The 18,358-nt window shown below is 38.6% G+C and overlaps 4 protein-coding genes across 5 annotated transcripts; 2 read left to right on the forward strand and 2 right to left on the reverse strand.

Moving 5' to 3' along the window:
- Positions 1 to 281: 281 nt before the first annotated feature.
- LOC18019470 (protein NRT1/ PTR FAMILY 8.2) lies at positions 282 to 3,087 on the forward strand. The gene is made up of 5 exons (XM_006398584.2): positions 282 to 422; positions 901 to 1,016; positions 1,100 to 1,317; positions 1,409 to 1,959; positions 2,042 to 3,087. The coding sequence occupies exons 2-5, from the start codon at positions 920 to 922 to the stop codon at positions 2,871 to 2,873; spliced, it is 1,698 nt and encodes a 565-aa protein (XP_006398647.1). The 5' UTR covers positions 282 to 422; positions 901 to 919; the 3' UTR covers positions 2,874 to 3,087.
- Positions 3,049 to 6,527, reverse strand: LOC18019471 (UPF0503 protein At3g09070, chloroplastic). 2 transcript variants are annotated; one of them, XM_024155848.1, is made up of 4 exons: positions 4,061 to 6,527; positions 3,900 to 3,977; positions 3,421 to 3,490; positions 3,049 to 3,174 (listed from the first exon to the last, which is right to left on the reverse strand). In XM_024155848.1, exon 1 carries the CDS (start codon positions 6,395 to 6,397, stop codon positions 4,538 to 4,540), a length of 1,860 nt encoding a protein of 619 aa, XP_024011616.1. In that variant the 5' UTR covers positions 6,398 to 6,527; the 3' UTR covers positions 3,049 to 3,174; positions 3,421 to 3,490; positions 3,900 to 3,977; positions 4,061 to 4,537. The 2 variants fall into 2 exon arrangements, with proteins under 2 accessions (XP_024011616.1, XP_006398648.1); XM_006398585.2 differs by lacking the exon at positions 3,049 to 3,174 and having other exon boundaries at positions 3,279 to 3,490.
- Positions 6,528 to 9,274: 2,747 nt separating this feature from the next.
- LOC18019472 (E3 ubiquitin-protein ligase ZNF645) lies at positions 9,275 to 11,255 on the reverse strand. The gene is made up of 4 exons (XM_006398586.2): positions 11,117 to 11,255; positions 10,757 to 11,016; positions 10,610 to 10,668; positions 9,275 to 10,254 (listed from the first exon to the last, which is right to left on the reverse strand). Exons 2-4 carry the CDS (start codon positions 11,009 to 11,011, stop codon positions 9,564 to 9,566), a joined length of 1,005 nt encoding a protein of 334 aa, XP_006398649.1. The 5' UTR covers positions 11,012 to 11,016; positions 11,117 to 11,255; the 3' UTR covers positions 9,275 to 9,563.
- Positions 11,256 to 12,978: 1,723 nt separating this feature from the next.
- LOC18019474 (pentatricopeptide repeat-containing protein At5g01110) lies at positions 12,979 to 15,426 on the forward strand. Its single transcript, XM_006398589.2, has one exon. The coding sequence runs from the start codon at positions 13,043 to 13,045 to the stop codon at positions 15,251 to 15,253; it is 2,211 nt and encodes a 736-aa protein (XP_006398652.1). The 5' UTR covers positions 12,979 to 13,042; the 3' UTR covers positions 15,254 to 15,426.
- The last annotated feature ends 2,932 nt before the right edge of the window (positions 15,427 to 18,358 follow it).

The raw sequence follows: 18,358 nt of genomic DNA on the forward strand, positions 1-18,358 counted from the left end.
TTGAAATTACATTATAAACCTAGATAAGCATGCTCTTGTTGTGTTAAAATAAATAAGATTTAATACGTTATCGAAACTCGAAAGTTATTCAAATACACGCCCATTAGCCAAAAGATGGGATCATAAGTGTAGTCAAATTTTTTTTTAGCAAAAAGGAAAAGAACGTCTAGGCGAATTTGCAGGAAAATAGTAAGTACAGGGACGTAAGTAGTAAAAAGACGAAACCTGATTCTCTTGGCTATTCAGAGTGTTATAAATACCACACGGCGCAAAACAAACGCTCAAGCCCCAAAAGTATCTTCACCAAACTGTTCCACCACCGCGTAACCGAAATACCGGCGAAGCCAGCCGCCGTCGCCGGAAATATCTCAACCGCCATTTCCTCTGTTTAATAAAAACAAAAAAAGCTACGGGATAAGCACGTACGAATCTCTCCAACGATAATTAGTTTTTCTCCGTTCTGATTTGTCTTTTTTTTTTTTTTTTGGATTCCCAGTAGCTTTGATCGGGATTTAATTCGTAAATCTGATTTTCGATCTGAGTTTATATAAAACAATTTTCGTCTGAAAACGAGCGATGCATCAATCAGTACGGTAATGTATTAACATGCGTAGGAGTTGTCTTTACTCGAATTATTATTATTTTTTTTGGTTTTTCAAAACAAAATTGACATGGACGAAATGTTCAGATCCACAGATTTCTCGACGAAATTCTGTATGTTTAATTTCGATATACGTTGGTGTGTGTAAAGGAAATATACTTAGGCTCTATCCAATGGTGTGTATTTGTCTAATCTGTCTATGTAAAACAGAGAATTTGTCGTAGAAGATGCTAGGTTGTGTGTTGCTTAGCAGCAGAGTTTTACTTGGCAAAGAAGTCATCTCTTGTCCCTTTCCTCAGGCTGCAAACTGGAGAGGACATGGATATGTTTACACAAGATGGAACTCTTGACATTCACAAGAAACCAGCAAACAAGGAGAAAACAGGAACCTGGAAAGCTTGCAGATTCATTCTTGGTGTGGTTGTAAACCTTGAAACTACTTTTTTGCTTTCTGAGATTTATATTTGATTATTATATTTGTATCATAAAAATTGGCAGGAACCGAGTGTTGTGAAAGATTGGCTTACTATGGAATGAGTATAAATCTGGTCAACTATGTGGAGAAACATCTGAGTATGGGAAACGTTGCTGCTTCCAACAGTGTCACAAACTGGTCCGGAACATGTTACGCCACTCCTTTGATCGGTGCTTTTCTCGCCGATGCTTATCTCGGTCGATACTTCACCATCGCTTCCTTCGTCATCGTCTACATTTGCGTAAGACATATATCAAATCCATATCTCTTGTTTCCTCATCAAAGTGTAAAAAATGAAATCTTGAAAATGTGTGTTGCTCTTGTGTGACTAGGGAATGACACTATTGACGTTATCAGCTTCGGTTCCTGGTCTAACACCAACCTGCAACGGAGAAGATTGCCACGCAACCGGGGGGCAAACAGCGATCACATTCGTAGCGCTCTACTTGATCGCACTCGGGACAGGAGGAATCAAGCCTTGCGTTTCTTCGTTTGGCGCTGATCAGTTTGATGACACAGACGAAGTAGAGAGAGAGTCAAAAAGCTCATTCTTCAATTGGTTCTACTTTGTGATCAACGTTGGTGCAATGATTGCTTCCTCTGTTCTCGTTTGGATTCAGATGAATATTGGTTGGGGTTGGGGTTTCGGAATTCCCACCGTGGCCATGGCCTTGGCCGTGCTCTTATTCTTCGCCGGAAGCAAGTTCTACAGGCTTCAGAAACCAGGAGGGAGTCCCATCACAAGAATGCTTCAAGTCATTGTTGCTTCTTTCAGAAAATCCAAAGTAAAACTCCCTGAAGATGAATCTCTTCTCTACGAGATACAAGACGCCGAAAGCAATATCCAAGGAAGCCGCAAGCTCGAACACACCACTAAACTAACGTAAGTCGAGCTAAGCTAAGAGAGAGAGTGTGACAAAGTTGGTTTAACCTTTTTCTGATTATTGAGTTTTAAACTATTACAGGTTCTTCGACAAAGCAGCAGTGGAGACAGAGAGTGACAAAAAAGACGCAGCAAAGTCAGCATGGAAACTATGTACAGTGACACAAGTAGAAGAGCTCAAAGCATTGATCGGTCTGTTACCGGTTTGGGCCTCAGGGATCGTCTTCGCTGCGGTTTATAGCCAAATGAGCACAATGTTCGTGCTACAAGGCAACACAATGGACAAACGCATGGGACCTCACTTCACAATCCCTTCCGCATCACTCTCCTTATTCGACATCCTCAGTGTGCTCTTCTGGACACCTGTCTATGACCAGCTTATCGTTCCGCTCGCCAGAAAAGTCACGGGCCATGACCGTGGCTTCACGCAGCTTCAACGGATCGGAATCGGACTTGTAATCTCTGTCTTCTCTATGATATCAGCGGGAGTCCTCGAGGTCCAAAGGTTAAGCTACATCCGAACACACAGTCTCTACGACGAGGAAACAGTTCCGATATCGATTTTCTGGCAAGTTCCGCAGTATTTTTTCGTAGGTTGCGCAGAGGTTTTCACTTTTATTGGTCAGCTTGAGTTCTTCTACGATCAAGCTCCTGATGCTATGAGGAGTCTTTGTTCGGCTTTATCGCTCACCACCGTCGCATTAGGGAACTACTTAAGCACGTTGCTCGTGACGGTGGTCACGAAAATCACGACCTCCGGTGGGAGACCAGGCTGGATCGCGGATAACCTGAACAGAGGCCATCTTGATTACTTCTATTGGTTATTGGCTGTTTTGAGTTTCTTGAATTTCTTCGTCTACCTTTGGATTGCTAAAAGGTACACTTACAAGAAAGCGACGGGGCATGCACTCTGAGAGAATACAGGAATCGTCACGGAAGTCTGTTTGATAATCTTTCGCTTTTAATGTTTTTCTTTTAGAGTATCATGTTACGTTATTCACCCAATATCAAGCCGGTAGCAAGAAGAGATACAAGAACATAAATTACACTGTACTAAGATTAGTAGAATGTCTTGTTCCAGTCGCAGACTTGGTTTTCTTCTCTGATTGCAACTTGAACAATATACCATTTGCCTTTTGCTTTACTTCCTAGTGATGAGTCTCCGATCAAGTGAAATCAAACGTTTTGAGGTTCAGATGCAAGCTTTCAAGGAACCTGTGGGATTTAACAGATTTCAAAGGTCTAATTGCTTTTAGACTAACAAATTAGGACTAAGAATTTCGTTTCATCATTTCGGGGAACCGTATGCAAAACTGAAATGCAAAAGTGAGAGCTCTATACTTTCTTCCAATTCCATGAAACAGATAGTATCTTCTTTTGCTAAAGAAAGTCAAAACCATTAATAAAAGACAACTAACACACTACAAATTGCAGATTATTATAAATGAAAATAAAACAAACTGAGTTTTAGAGTAGAAATCCGCTGCAAGGAAGAAAACGGGCACATCCACGGCCACGAACAGAAGGTAACCTGGTTAAAGCAAAAGTCGCGATTTTTTGGTGAAATGGAAATGGCAACAACAAGTAGAACGAGAGACATAAGTGCGTCAAATCGTAAAAGGTCATATAACTTGATTAATAGACCCAAGTTTGAAACTTATCACTTGGGCTTGATACGTCAAGCTCTTACTACAGGTTGCTTTTGCATCGTTATATAACAGATCTTGGTGATGTTTACTCAAACCACCAAGACCAATGTTATGTCTCTCGGATGCTTGTGCCTACTCGGTTAAATATATCGTTTATGCACTCTTTGATTATATAGAAACAGGATAGCATCATACTCAAACACAGACTAGCTACTTGGTGAAATCAAGTGAGGAAGAAGATACTATCATACTATTTGCACCTTGACTTTTGAGTTTTTTTTTTTAGCTCACCTGATTCTTCTCGAAACACAATGTGGCATCTCGAGTCACGTTCCAGCCTCGACTACTTCAGTTGTTCCAAAGACTTATCTGGAATAGAAATTAGCGGTTTAGTACACACAATACATATAATCGCAATATTTCGACTGAGATTAATGGTAAATCAACTATACCTTAAAAAGCTAAGGTGGCCAGAGATTACATTGCCTTCTCAGTATCTCTCTTCTTCCAGAACCAACCAATTACGATAACATAAAACGTAACCTCAGATGTAACTTCTCTCTCAGACATTTCGTCAAACACTTCCAAAGCATCACTCAGCTTCAATTCCTAATTACTATCCAGATAATCTTTGATACTGTAACTATACATACGCATCCTTTTAACATGCTTTCTCGAAACAGCTTCTTCTTCCTCGAACTTGCATTCTTGCAATCGATTCAGCTCGACGGCGGCGGATTGAGCCTAACCCATAAATTTACGGGTGTTTAGGTTGTGAATTTCAATTTATAGGACAATGAACCGATTTAAATTTCGTCCGGTTTACTACGGTTCAAGTTAGATGACCAATTTTTTTTAAAAAATAGTAATTAACCCCAACCCTAAACCTGAACCTCCCAATAAAATTAAAATTAAGAGGGACACTTTGGTCAATACAGCCTCATAACCCTCCTCGCAATAGAGTGGCCCTGACTATTTGCTCTAGCCGCCGTCTTCTCCCACCCACTACCACCGCCTCCGGCGCCTCCACCACCGCCGCCTGTTCTCCAACTCGGTGTTAGATAAAACCTCAACATTCCGTTCTCTCCATCCTTAGACGAATGCCTCCAACTCTTATTCCTCGACGATCCTCCGCCGGAGCTCCGCCAGCTCACATTGCTGTTACTCCTCCTCATCTTCGGTCCTCCTCCTTCGCTCCTCAGCTCCGGCCACGATTCCGATAATGATCTCTCCACCATCCCGGTGCTGTTCGATCTGCTATATCTATCCTCTTCCTCGTCTTTGGTAACAACACCTTTCCTGTATATAAATCCTAACATGCTCCATTTTCCCCATCGTCTCGATTTCTTCTCACTATTCTGATTCACTTTGTTTTCCGCTGCTTCCATGTAGTGGTCGTCTTTCAGCGTTCTCGAATTTGAGTCTGCTGTTATCGCCGGAGAAACCTTGGAATTTGACACCGATTTGACCTCGTCCGTCTCCGTCGAAACGTTTATTTTGATTGAATTGGATCTGTCGAGGCTCTTCCGCCTCCGCGACGGAGGTTCCGTGTAGTAGTCTCGGGTTTGAGTCGAGCCGCCTGGGATGATAATAATCGGGTCGGATTCACCGTTAATCGGATTAGTTGACGGAGACGACGCATCTTTCGCCGGAATATGCATATCTGGCCGACGCATTGGCGCGTTTTCTACGACTGATAGCAACGATGGCGGCGGAGGAACCCTAGCCGCCGGTGGTAAGGCCGTTCTGCCGATTAAGTGCCCATCCCACGACGCTCTTGGCTCGTCTAACGAGTAACGAGAATCGTCTATTGAAATCCGACCAATATCAACGGAAAATCTGCCGGCGTCAAGCGAGAATCTAGGGTCGGTGTCGCTGGATCGCCGGCCGAATCCGTACTCAGCGATTTCAGACTGTGTATCTCTAAACTGACTCCTAGTAGTCGCCTTCTCCACCGGCAACTGTGGCCGTCCTCCTCCGCCGCCACCGCTCCTCGGCTTCTTCATCTTCTGCTTTTGCCTCCATTTCTGAAGCTTCTTGCTGAAAACAGAGGCCGCGGAAAATAAACTCCCGGCGAAATCTCTGACGGAGGGCTTCTTTGTCTGTGGATAGAGATCCATGTAATCTTTCATTGGCTTCAATTCCGCTTCGCTGATTACTTTCTCTTCTACCTCAACAATCTCGCCGCTTTTTTCCTCTGTAATTTCGCAGGAATCATTTACTATCTCAGAGTGACCTCTATTTTCTTCTTCCTTCTCTGTTTCGGCTGCTTCTTCTTCACTCACCTCAAAGACCGCCTCACTCACGCTAGACTTCCTAACTTCGTCCTCAATCTTACCGCCGGAGACTACGGTGGCAGCTTCTTTGATTGGAATGTTTCTATGCTCGTCACGAAGCCTGACGTCACAAGACCGACGCTGCGGCTCAAACCCACTGGAGAATCCCTCGTTGTTCTTCGCCGAAAAAGATTTCGTACGTCGGAGCTCCGGGAAGAAACCGGGTCGGACCCGGCCGTTTGCGTTGTTGTTGTTGTTGTTGTTGTTACTACTAGAGGGTTTGAAGAGGGCTTTCAACGCGGCGGCGGAAATGGCGGGCGGTTTCCGGGAATACGACGGCGGTGGAGCGCCGTTGTCATCTAAGACGGAGAGACGTTCACAGAGACAGGAAGGGCAGAAACCGGAGAAGCGCTCATCTGGATGTAGATCGCATGATGTCGATAAGCGGTGCGGTTGAGTCGGCGGAGCTAGCTCGTCGGCGACGGCGGAAGTTTGGTCGGTGGAGGGATTCATTAGAAGAGACGATGCGTGATCCTCCTTTTCTTCTCTGCTCACATCATCACTGTCTCTCTGCTTAATTTCTTGTTAGAGAGAAAAAGTGTTGTTTATGTCTGAAGCCTTCGTCTGTTACCAACGGACATTGAAAGGGAAAGGAGATGAAGAGAAAACAAAACTTTTTTTAATTATTTTCTATACAAAATCCAAAATCTTATTTAAATAAAATATCGAATGAAATTAGAATGGGCCTGGAAAATGGATTTTGCAGGTGTCAGATAAAATCTGCACACATCGTTTTTAGTTGAAAAAGAAGGTTCAGTCTGAATTCTGAACATTTTTAGTATAAGAATAATGGTGTTATTTCATCAGTCTCGCTGCCAATCTAAATTTGTATCCTTTTTTAAGATAATAAAGTCTATTTTAGCAACAAAACAGGATTAATAAACAAGAGGCTTTGACATTTTTCGTTTTTTTTTTCCGAGCGTGACATTTTCTCGTTTTTTGGTCCATTAATGCGTACATCTTTTTGTGATAACCTTTTTCATTAAACTTTCAAAATAATTAGATCGGATGTTCACACATGACACAATGCCTAGTAATGTCTAAGCTATCTAGTTGATTTTTTCTTGTCAAAAATTTATTTTCACGAGCAAATATTTACCAACCCGTGTAGTACTTTCCAACATATTTGGTTATTCAATATTTTAGAACACTAGCAAAACAAAAGATGGTAATAGAACATTGATATTTTAAAAGGTGATAACATGTGTAATGAATAAAACATCTAAACTTAACGCATAACAGGTTTCAAAAAAAAAAAAAAAAAACTTAACGCATAACTGGCAGATGGACAAAATAAATAAAGCGAGACGAAGACTAAATGGTCACTGCAAAACATGCAATAGTTTATCGAAGTCCTTTTATTACATTCTGTGATCACAACGATTTAGATAGAGGTGTATTTATTAGTTAATCTATATAGGCCGTGAATTCATTGTGTTGGTGCGAAATTAACTTCTTTTTTTTTGAGCTAGGCTTAACTTTGTTAGGTTGGTACTGTATAAACACCATGGCATGGAGCCATGGATCATGAATAGTTTATATGCATGCAGTCGTTGGGACGATATTATTCATTTTGCAGCAAGTACTTGCAATTAACTGTAGTTTACAGTTGAAAGAAATAAATATCATATTGACCCTTCTACGATATTGTCTTATGTTGAGTGATGCGGCAAAAGTGGATTTTTAGGCTTGTCCAGACTCCGAAACACACATGCGCTAGATATTAGTGAGTATGATGAATGTTTTTCCCTGATAAATGAGTTTCTATTAGTTTTTGTATGTCGGCTAAGCTAAAGAATGTATATATACGAATTTCAGATTCAAGTATTGTATTTCGACTTTTATTTCTTTTATTTTTGGTATCGTCTATTTGTTTTATATTACCAAAGTACGATTGTTTCATCCGTTTAACATTTTTGGTTTCGCTACAAATAATATAAGGTTATAGAAATATATCATATATCTAGCTGGTTTATAAAAGAATAGTAAACTATCAAATTTATTATATTCAAATAATAAGTAAAGATATGCATTAGATTATCAAAGATTCCAACCTAAAGAGCCAAGAAAAAGCAGAAAAAAGCGGGCAAAGCAACTCCACGCCATCAATCTTGTTTGTTGTTTTGTCTTTCTCTTCTCTTTTTCTTTATTTAATTTATTATTGTTTTTTTACTCTTTTTTTCCTCCACTCTCCGTTTAAAAGTTTGTGTCATTTTGTTCGTTTCTCTATTTTCACAATTTTTCCAAGAAATGTTATTTTCTCAAATGGAAAAAAAAAACTCTCTATATAGATATCGAATCTTTCCGCTAATAACAGAAAACTTTAGAAAACTAAAGAAGTTTACGTTTATATCGTGTGTTTAATTAGTTTTGTGTATGTAAGTCAATAAATGAATATTATGGACACAAGACTCTTTCAAGTTTCGTCGTGTGTGATGGAATAAATACTGTATCTATATGCATGCCAAACAAAACAAAAATTTCATACTGTTTGTGTAACAAAAGGGAACTTTAATGGGAAAGGATATATATAAAAACTGTACAGTTACATTGAACTTAAAGAAGACCCAAAAAATACATTGTGAAATAAGTTACAATGAAACTATATCTCGATATTTACAGACATACATAATAGAGATTAGAGATTGTACATGATAAGTATAACATTATTTTCTTCTTACAGTAGTTTAACGTTATATTAGAGTATTTGGGCGGTCATAATGATTTGTGATTAATCATGGAAATCACGATAATGATTAGCTTTTTACATTTTGAAATTTATATGGGGATCGCAATAATTAATAAAACATGGGAAAAAGTTTCTTTGGATCTCAGTTTTCTCCAAGTCTCATAATGAGAAATAATGGTGTCTTGCAAATATTGCTATGTATCATTATGGTTCATAATTGGAGAATCCATTTGAAACAAAATTTCCCATAGCCATACACTCTCCAGTTGCCGATTAGAATAGGGTAAGAACTGCAAACATTATTTTGAAAATTAATTCAGAATACCAAAGTAGACTATAACCATTATAACTAAATGCAATACATTAAATATATACATAAACCTGTAATAAATGCTGGTTGAAATTTACAGTGTTGCTGAACAGTGAATACACATGTCGAGTGAAAGAATCCCAAACAAGAGTCTGTGAGAACTGTTGTTATGTCTTATGTGAGAAAAAGACACAAAGATGACAGTTTTCTTGGCTTTTACTATTATCAGGAACTTTTGTTACCTTTTTCTTTTACCTCATCTAGATTTTTTACACATATACATTTGGGATATGACACGTGCAGATGATTGAACATTTTACATTCTAGGTATAATAATGATTTTCTATATCGTGGGTGGAAAAACAAACTACTAGGATGGCTGTTTCTACAAAATGGCAAAAGCTTTCTTTTACTCTTGAGGTTGAAAAGAAGAATAGAAAAACTCCGAAATTGCACAAAAAGAAAAGAAAAAAAGAAACAATCCGAACAAGAAACAAAGTCCAGTCTACTACTAACTACTTTCTTCACCACCGTCAATAACCTGAATAAAACCGGTTTAGTATTCATAAACCGGATTCTTACGGGCTCGAGCGAAATTATCGGCTCCCAAGCATATGCTTTCATGAGCTTCTGGGCTCTGTCCAAGGCGACTGAGGAGGATAAGATCCTTGGAAATTCAGATTCATCATTTGTGGAGGCGGATGCCCGAGCAGTGAGCCTTGTTCTGTCCCGCTGCCTTCTGCTCTATTCATCTCATAAGGTGCACCGCTATAGAATTGTGGAGACGATCCATCCGTTGTTGGATAAGCAGACGGAAAACCAAACTGCTGTGGTAAACCCGGGTTTTGGTTCATGGGTATGGGCAGGCTGGGCGGTTGCATGAGATTCATAGGCGGGTAGTCTGGGAACCGGATTCCTGGTTTAGGACTGGCGGTCTCGAATCCGGGAGGACGAGAGTTATCGCTCTCTGCAGGGTAATTCTGGACCTGACCAAATCCAGACTGTGGTTTTGACATAGATGCTGACCTGTGTAGCAACGGTTGTTGTTCACGGGATTGTTGCTGCTGGGATCTTAAGGGACCTCGCAATGTGGATTCCGAAGCTGAAGATTGCTGCTTTGTGCTCTGAACATCTGACTCGTTATCGTCTTCTTTCTCTGCATCGGCTTGTAATAGGCTGCCGTGGAGTTGATGGACATGCGCTTCAAAGTCAGGTTTCTTCAGGAAAGACCTGAGACAATGAGGAGCTGCACAGATGAAGATTCCTTCCATCATCTTGATTGTCTGAATCTTCTGAATCCGTTCATCACATCTGTCCATTATAACACACACACACACACACACACACACACAGACACAAGAGATAATAAGATTTCAGTTTGATCTCTAGATGGATCTCAATGGAATACCAACCAATCTAAAAAATCTACAAAAGCTTCTAATGATAAACTTCCATATCTCTAAAATTCCCAAATACGAAACACAAGCATACTTTAAACTATGGCTCCTCCAACATTTCTTGATTAAAGCACATATTCTACAGTATCCGGAATATCTTCAGACAATAATACCATCAAGCAAGTCGAGTCAATTTGGTTCATAAGGTTCAGACTGCACTGCAGAAAAACAAAAGTAGCCAAATTTGAAGCATAGATAAAGATCCTTACAGATAGCAAATGGAATCACTACGAGCACATTCGAGGCAAAACGCATGATCACAAGGAATCTGCAAATAAAGAAGAAAACAAGCTCCAATCACATAGTAGAAACCCTAGCCGCTTAAAGTCAAAATAAATTAGGGACGCAAACTTTACCAGACGACCATAGATGGCGATCGGAAAATCGCAACGGACGCAGAAGTGAACTCTCTCGCCTAACTGGCGGCGAGAACGGCGACCGACGGGCTTGATTACGGTGGTGGGGGTAACGGAACCGATCCCTTTCGCGACAGGAAGATCGGCGAGGACGAGGTGGTCGGGACAAGCTACCGTCACTGTCTCCGTCGGAGAAGGTCTCGCTCCATTACCTGTCTCCGTCGGCGAATCCCTCCTTAGCCGAATTTGAAGCATTGTCACTGTAATTCAAAAGGGAACGGAAAATACATGAATTAAACCCTAAGAAACATGACCCCAACAAATAATACGCCAACAAGAGGATTAAAATCTGCTCATTACACCGATGAACCCTAATAATGAATTTCAGTTGGAGATAAATATTCGAGATCTCTCTGCTTCAGTTCTTCTCAAGGATTCCGTCGGAGGCGAAAATGGCGGAGCAATTGTTTTTATTTTTATTTTGCCGGGCCAACGGAAGCGGAAGCGGAAGCGGAAGCGGTATATTAAAGTACTAAGGAAACCTCTCGCCAAGAGAGAGGGTTTTCAGTCTGAACCAGACTTCACTTGCTTCAGCATTACAACAAATTTTGAACAAGTGTAATAGGAACCTGATTGAATGCGTTTATTATAAACTGTTTGCTCTGAAAATTAGGTAATGGTTAGTGAAGTCGAATCAAACCCTTTTGAGGGGACACATTGAACATTATCAAAGTATATAAACCAAATGTCAAGTCACAAGCATGGAAATGAAAATCCCGGAAGAAACAACGATCAACTTAGGATTGACATTCATTGGCCTTTGTGTTTCTTCAAGTTTCTACCTTTGGCTTCTTTGAAGTTGGATTTCACTGTGTCGGTCTTTTCTTTGGCCATTGCAATCAAATCACAAAAGATGTGTATATGTTTTTACAGAATAGAAAACCTATTTCCATACAGATGAAAGAATTTTAGAGTAGACAAGAGATTTGTAACTCACCAAAGAAGACTTAAAACTATTGACAAAGCAATGCAAGTTTATAAAATTCATAATCCTTCTGATAAACATCAATCTGAGTTCAACGAAAATTTAAAAGTCTACATAGAACACAAAAAGAGGTAAGTTATAGCAAAAGTTGGGAAATGTGGATTTCGAAAAGTCTAAGAACATCAAAATCAGCAATAAGTAGCAAGACTCTTGATTCTCAGTGGATCGCTGCTTCTTCAAGTCTCTTCCTTTGGCTTCTTCGCAATCAAGTTCCACAAAGCAGAGTTCAAAGCAGAGGATGTCCCCAAGGAAGCACTCAACAAACTCATTGCCTGATTTTAAAGCCAGTTCCCATCAAAGTTTGTTAACAAAGGGAGTAAAAATCAATCTGTATCAGAGAAAAGAAATGATACCTCTGCTTTACGGATTCTGATCACTTGAACATCCAGATCATCTGCCTTAACCTGCAACTTCTTTAGAAAGCAGATAGATGTGCTCAAGGAACTCTTCGGTGTCATTAGCAGATCATCTGAAACTGTAAACATTGTTCCTCTCTTCACAAACCCACTACCATTCTCTGACTGATCTCTGCCATGAGATTTTGGATCAATCAAATCCACAGCAACTAGTCTGTCTTTTCGATACAGAAGAGTTCGATCAGGATCTGTAGTCAAACTGTAGTCAGGTTGTCTAGGATTGGAATTCCTGTAACGGTAGAATAGGTGGGTCTTCAAAGCGGCAAAATATTGATTGATTAATTGATTCAATAAAACCCAAAATATTGGAACTGTAATTAGTCAATCAATCTGAGCATTTCCATGAATACAAGTAAAGAATTTTTTTTTTTTTTAGACGACAAAAGTAAAGATAACATATAGGGAACGAGTATGTTCTTACGTAAATTCAAAAAAAGAAGCACACTAATTTCCATACAAGCCAATGGAATTAAATCATTTTTTGACAAAGCTTCGCACAAACATATATGGGCACATGAAACATTTAGCACAAAAGCGTGATTAAAGATGAAGACTTTTCAAGAGTTTTTAAATGATTCCAAGGGGTTAACCGTATGTTTATGTAGATAAGATTAATCATATGATTAATCATATGTTAAAATTTAAAAACCGTATGGTTACAAAGTTTTAGAATTTGTCACGCATGCTAATAAACCCCTTCTCGCAATAACGGCGTCGTTTGCGTGAGCTCTGCTCTCGTCCTCTTCAGAGAGTTTCCAATTTTTCATTTATTCTCTCGATTGAATTTCGTCTCTCTCATCTCTGTCTACCCTAATACACTGTATAATGGTTGCTCACAGCTTAATACCTTCCGGTATATCCCGCGCGAAGCACCCTTGCAATCGATTTAAACCTCTCAAAACCTTGACAACATCATCATCATCATCATCTCTAGCTCCCGAATTGGAACCCTCGTCTTCTTCGGGGTCAGGTTTGGTTTCGGATTCGGATTCGTTTTTGGTGGAGAAAATCTGTTTCAGTTTGAAGCAAGGTAATTGTAATGCGGGCTCTTTGCGAAATCACCTGATTCGATTAAACCCTTTAGCCGTCGTTGAGGTTTTGTACCGTTTCCGCAATGATTTAAGTCTAGGTCAGAGGTTCGTGGATCAATTAGGTTCCAATTTCCCGAATTTCAAGCATACATCTTTGTCTTTAAGCGCAATGATCCATATCCTGGTGAGGTGTGGAAGATTATCGGATGCACAGGGTTGTCTTCTTAGGATGATTAGGAGAAGTGGCGTTTCAAGGGAAGAGGTTGTGAATTCCTTGGTCTCAACGTTTAATAACTGTGGTTCGAATGATTCGGTTTTCGATTTGTTGATTAGGACTTATGTGCAGGCTAGAAAACTAAGAGAAGCACACGAGGCTTTTAAGTTGCTGCGAAGCAAAGGCTACGTGGTTTCTATCGATGCGTGTAACGCTCTCATCGGGAGCTTGGTGAGGATCGGGTGGGTAGAATTGGCTTGGGGAGTTTATCAGGAGATTTCTCGGAGTGGCATCGGCATTAATGTTTACACTCTCAATATCATGGTCAATGCATTGTGCAAAGATGATAAAATGGATAAAGTCGGAACCTTTTTGTCCGAAGTGCAAGAGAAGGGAGTTTATCCGGATAACGTAACATATAACACATTGATTAGCGCATACTCTAGTAAAGGTCTCATGGACGAGGCATTTGAGCTGATGAATGCTATGCCGAGCAAAGGGTTTAGTCCTGGTGTTTATACTTACAACACTGTGATTAATGGACTGTGCAAGAATGGGAAGTACGAGAGAGCCAAGGAAATTTTCGCTGAGATGTTAAAATCCGGCTTGAGTCCTGACTCCACCACCTACAGATCATTGCTGATGGAGGCTTGTAAGAAAGGAGATGCGGTCGAAACAGAAAAGATTTTCAGTGATATGAGATCTAGGGATGTTGTTCCGGATTTGGTTTGCTTTAGCTCGATAATGAGTCTTTTCGCTCGGAGTGGAAATCTCGACAAGGCGTTGGTGTATTTTAACAGTGTCAAAGACGCGGGACTGATTCCTGACAATGTGATCTACACAATTCTGATCCAAGGGTATTGTAGAAAAGGTATGATCTCTGAAGCTATGGATATGAGGAATGAAATGCTTCGGCAGGGTTGCGCTATGGATGTTGTTACCTACAATACCATTTTGCACGGCTTATGCAAACGGAAAATGCTGGGGGAAGCGGATAAGCTGTTCAAAGAAATGACGGAGAGGGGATTATTTCCAGACTCTTACACTCTAACCATACTTATTGATGGACACTGTAAGCTCGGAAATCTGCAAAACGCAATGGAGCTTTTTAAAAAGATGAAGGAAAAGAGAATCAAACTCGATGTTGTGACGTACAACACACTGCTAGATGGGTTTGGTAAAGTAGGCGATATCGACACAGCAAAAGAGGTATGGGCAGACATGGTGTCAAGAGAGATACATCCCACTCCAATATCTTACAGCATTCTGGTTAACGCGTTGTGCAGTAAAGGCCATCTTTCTGAGGCATTTCGAGTTTGGGATGAAATGATCAGTAAAAGTATGAAGCCAACGGTGATGATTTGTAACTCCATGATAAAGGGATATTGCCGCTCTGGTAATGCCTCGGATGGAGAAAGCTTTTTGGACAAGATGATCTCGGAAGGTTTTGTGCCGGATATCATCAGTTACAACACATTGATATATGGTTTCGTTAAAGAAGAAAACATGAGCAAAGCTTTTGGTGTGGTAAGGAAGATGGAGGAGAAGCAAGGAGGATTAGTGGCTGATGTCTTTACATACAACTCGATCTTACATGGGTTTTGTAGACAGAATCGGATGAAAGAAGCTGAGGTCGTATTGAGGAAGATGATCGAGAGAGGTCTAGAGCCTGATAGGTCAACGTATACTTCTCTGATCAATGGATTTGTTTCTCAAGATAACTTAACCGAGGCGTTTCGGTTTCACGATGAGATGTTGCAGAGGGGATTCTCTCCTGATGATCAATTCTGATTCAGTATCTTTGCAATCTTGTGCTGATTTTACTGCTGCAAATTTTTGCAACTCACGTTTTATACAAAATGGGTCCCTGTACTTTATAACTTATTCATATTAAACCCCAGATTCTTGTAATTCATATTTAGTCCTTCTCTGTATAAATTTCATCTTTTGCAAAATAAAAAAGAAAATGCGGAACGGCTAAAACGACTTGTCGGTGATGACGGTGGGGGAGGAGAAGAGAATAAGAAGACTAGAGCACTCCGTACGGTACGCGTTTGTTCTATGATCATACGTGAGTTGTATATCAAACAAATATTTTCTCCGTACCATTGACCAATAAATATATCTTGCACATTTATTTTCACTGGAAAAAATATTAGATTTAAAATACTTTTGAGATATCGTGTGTATTAGAAAGAAAAGAGAAAAAATGTTTTATTTTTTAAAACAAATTATAGATATTTATCTATCATATATCTAGAATAGGAATATACACCCGCATTATGCCCGCCTAATTATACGTTATACCTATTATTATCTGTGTATGAAAATATACTCACAAATAAATTTTAAAGCCTATTGAAACAAATTCTTGAATAGGATAAGATTTTTCGGATATATACAACTCATGATCCTACCTATACAACATGAGTAATATGGAGAATATATATATATATATATATATATACATTTACTTGTCTGAGAGAGATAATAGATACACATAGGAAATTGGAAACGAATTGATAATAATCGGAATGATGGGGTATATAGAATTTGCCAACGCTAACAACAACCATCCCAACTAGGAACCTTAGTTTTCAGGTTCTAGGTGAGAGATATTGACTTCCCAAAAGAGAAAAATAACCTAAATATATAATAAAGTGGAGAGACTTCCACCAAAATGTCGCGTGGCCCCCCAACCTCTGTCTATCATTCGCACTATATAATATTATTAATATACTCCCTAGTCCCTAGTTATACAGTCGACAAATGCATACATAACTCACACGTGTATGCGTCACTGTGTGTGTGGGTCTCATTGTTTCTGCAGGAGAATGGATCAATTTTGAGTCTACAAGTCCATTTTTTTAAAAGCGTGTCTGTCGACCAAAGGTCCAATGGTTCTAGAGAGTCTGGTTCGTTTTGTTATCATTGGAAGTTTAAAAAAAAAACATTCCGTTGGAAAATGGTTTATGAAATAAGATTAAGAGAGTTGGTTGAGTGAACGTGGCAAATTGCGGTTCGTAGTGTAATATGGTCTAGACAAAAACATGATGTTAGAATGTGGATTCTTTCACTATTAATAATTCGTAATTTGGCTGATTGGATACTAATTTTCAAAAGTCCATCATATAATGCTACATTACCGGTTGATGGATATATTATTATAGTTTTCCACGGCAGTAAAATTGTCTTAAATTAGCTTCTTAGTTTCTTATACGTACATATAACGTTTTTCTATTAGCTCTAGAAGTTATTTGCATCAAATTGTCTGTCTAGAATATTGAGAATACACGTAAAGATCTCTGTGACATTAGATGATAATTGTATAACCGGAAGTTTTCATATCAAACTCTGTTAAATATCAACTGTGTTTTATGTGTCGACTGTTTAGATGTTCTGAATCCATTTTTCATTAAGGACTCCTATGATTATGAAGCTTATGGTCGGCCATCAAATCAATGAGTTTGATATTCTATCTTTTTTAAAAAAATATTCTCTCTATTAAAATTTACTATTATAGCTTTAGTCTTCAAGTTCAAAATGTATTTGTTTATAAATAAAATACTAAGTTTAAATATAAAGATTAAACAAAATTACGCAATTTATTTTACAATAATAAATTATGAATATTTGACTCATCATCTTTCTATATCATTGATCAGATTTTTTTACACTATTTGTGATCGATTACAAACATAAATTATCGGTTTGAAACTCAGCAGTTTATAATTGGATCCAAGTATCCAACCCTGGATTAATAATACATTTATAATCGGTTTTAGATAGTTACATATATATACCTCGCATATTATTATATATTAGTTCCATCTCAATATCACAATTCTAAGAAAAGTAAACATGACATAGTCAATGGAACAATAATGATTCGAGCTCAGAATTAAACAAAAAATCTGTAATTAAAACCAACCTTGAGAGGATTAATAATAACAATTGTGTTAATTAACATTGATAGACTCTAACGGTTGCTAAACTAAGTGGATTAGAGTATATTAAATAAAGAGTTAAACCCAAAGTCTCAGACGTGTCTATGTGTTATCGAATCAAATTAACTACCACGTCGCTTATTTTCTCTTGGTTAAAAAAAAAACAAAGCTTATTAGATCGTGAGTCGACAAAAAAAAAACTTAGATTGTGAAACTAAATTTTGAAAAATCAGTGAGTGTGACCCAAAAAAATATGTCCAACTTCAAAAAAGAATGTCAATTACATCAGAGTTGGATTCTTCTGTATTATGCGAAAGAGTTTTTCAGAGTTCAGCTTGTCCTATATTCCGAGGATTCTAAATGTTCGGGCGGATAATCTCGCAAAAGTAGCTCGAGTAAGGAGAGTTATCTTTTCCCAAATCAATCATAACGAGTCGGTCAATGGTAATCTTCGGAACACACTTATGATAATCCAAATGTGATTGTAATAGTTGGGTAGAGAAAAAAAAAAAAACAGAATGTCAATTATACGAAGTAAACAACAAAAATCAACTTTGAAGTGAAAATGATATTAAAATTGCCCAAACAAATGATTTTTAAGTTAAAATATTTAGCTTCGATTTGATTAATGTCAACAAATCGACTCTTGCTTATCCAAGTGTGGGTTTTAAACTCAATCTCACTTAAAACCAAAAAAAAAAAATAGAACACAAGAAAAAACTCACCCTCATTTTATAAATCTTCAAACATCAAAAATTCAAAATAAAACATGGATTGAGCATACATTACCATGTTAAGAAAAATATCTTCTAAAAACGGAAGTAATCATATGTTAATTGCATTTAGTTTTTCTAAAGTATTACTTGTATTTTATTCGGTATGGGTATCATATTAATCGAGAGATTTAAAGAAAACAAGAAAAGGACGTGGGAAGAGGACAAAATAATTT

Source organism: Eutrema salsugineum, unplaced genomic scaffold (assembly GCF_000478725.1).
Source record: "Eutrema salsugineum unplaced genomic scaffold, Eutsalg1_0 scaffold_2, whole genome shotgun sequence".
NCBI classification, from domain to species: domain Eukaryota; kingdom Viridiplantae; phylum Streptophyta; class Magnoliopsida; order Brassicales; family Brassicaceae; genus Eutrema; species Eutrema salsugineum.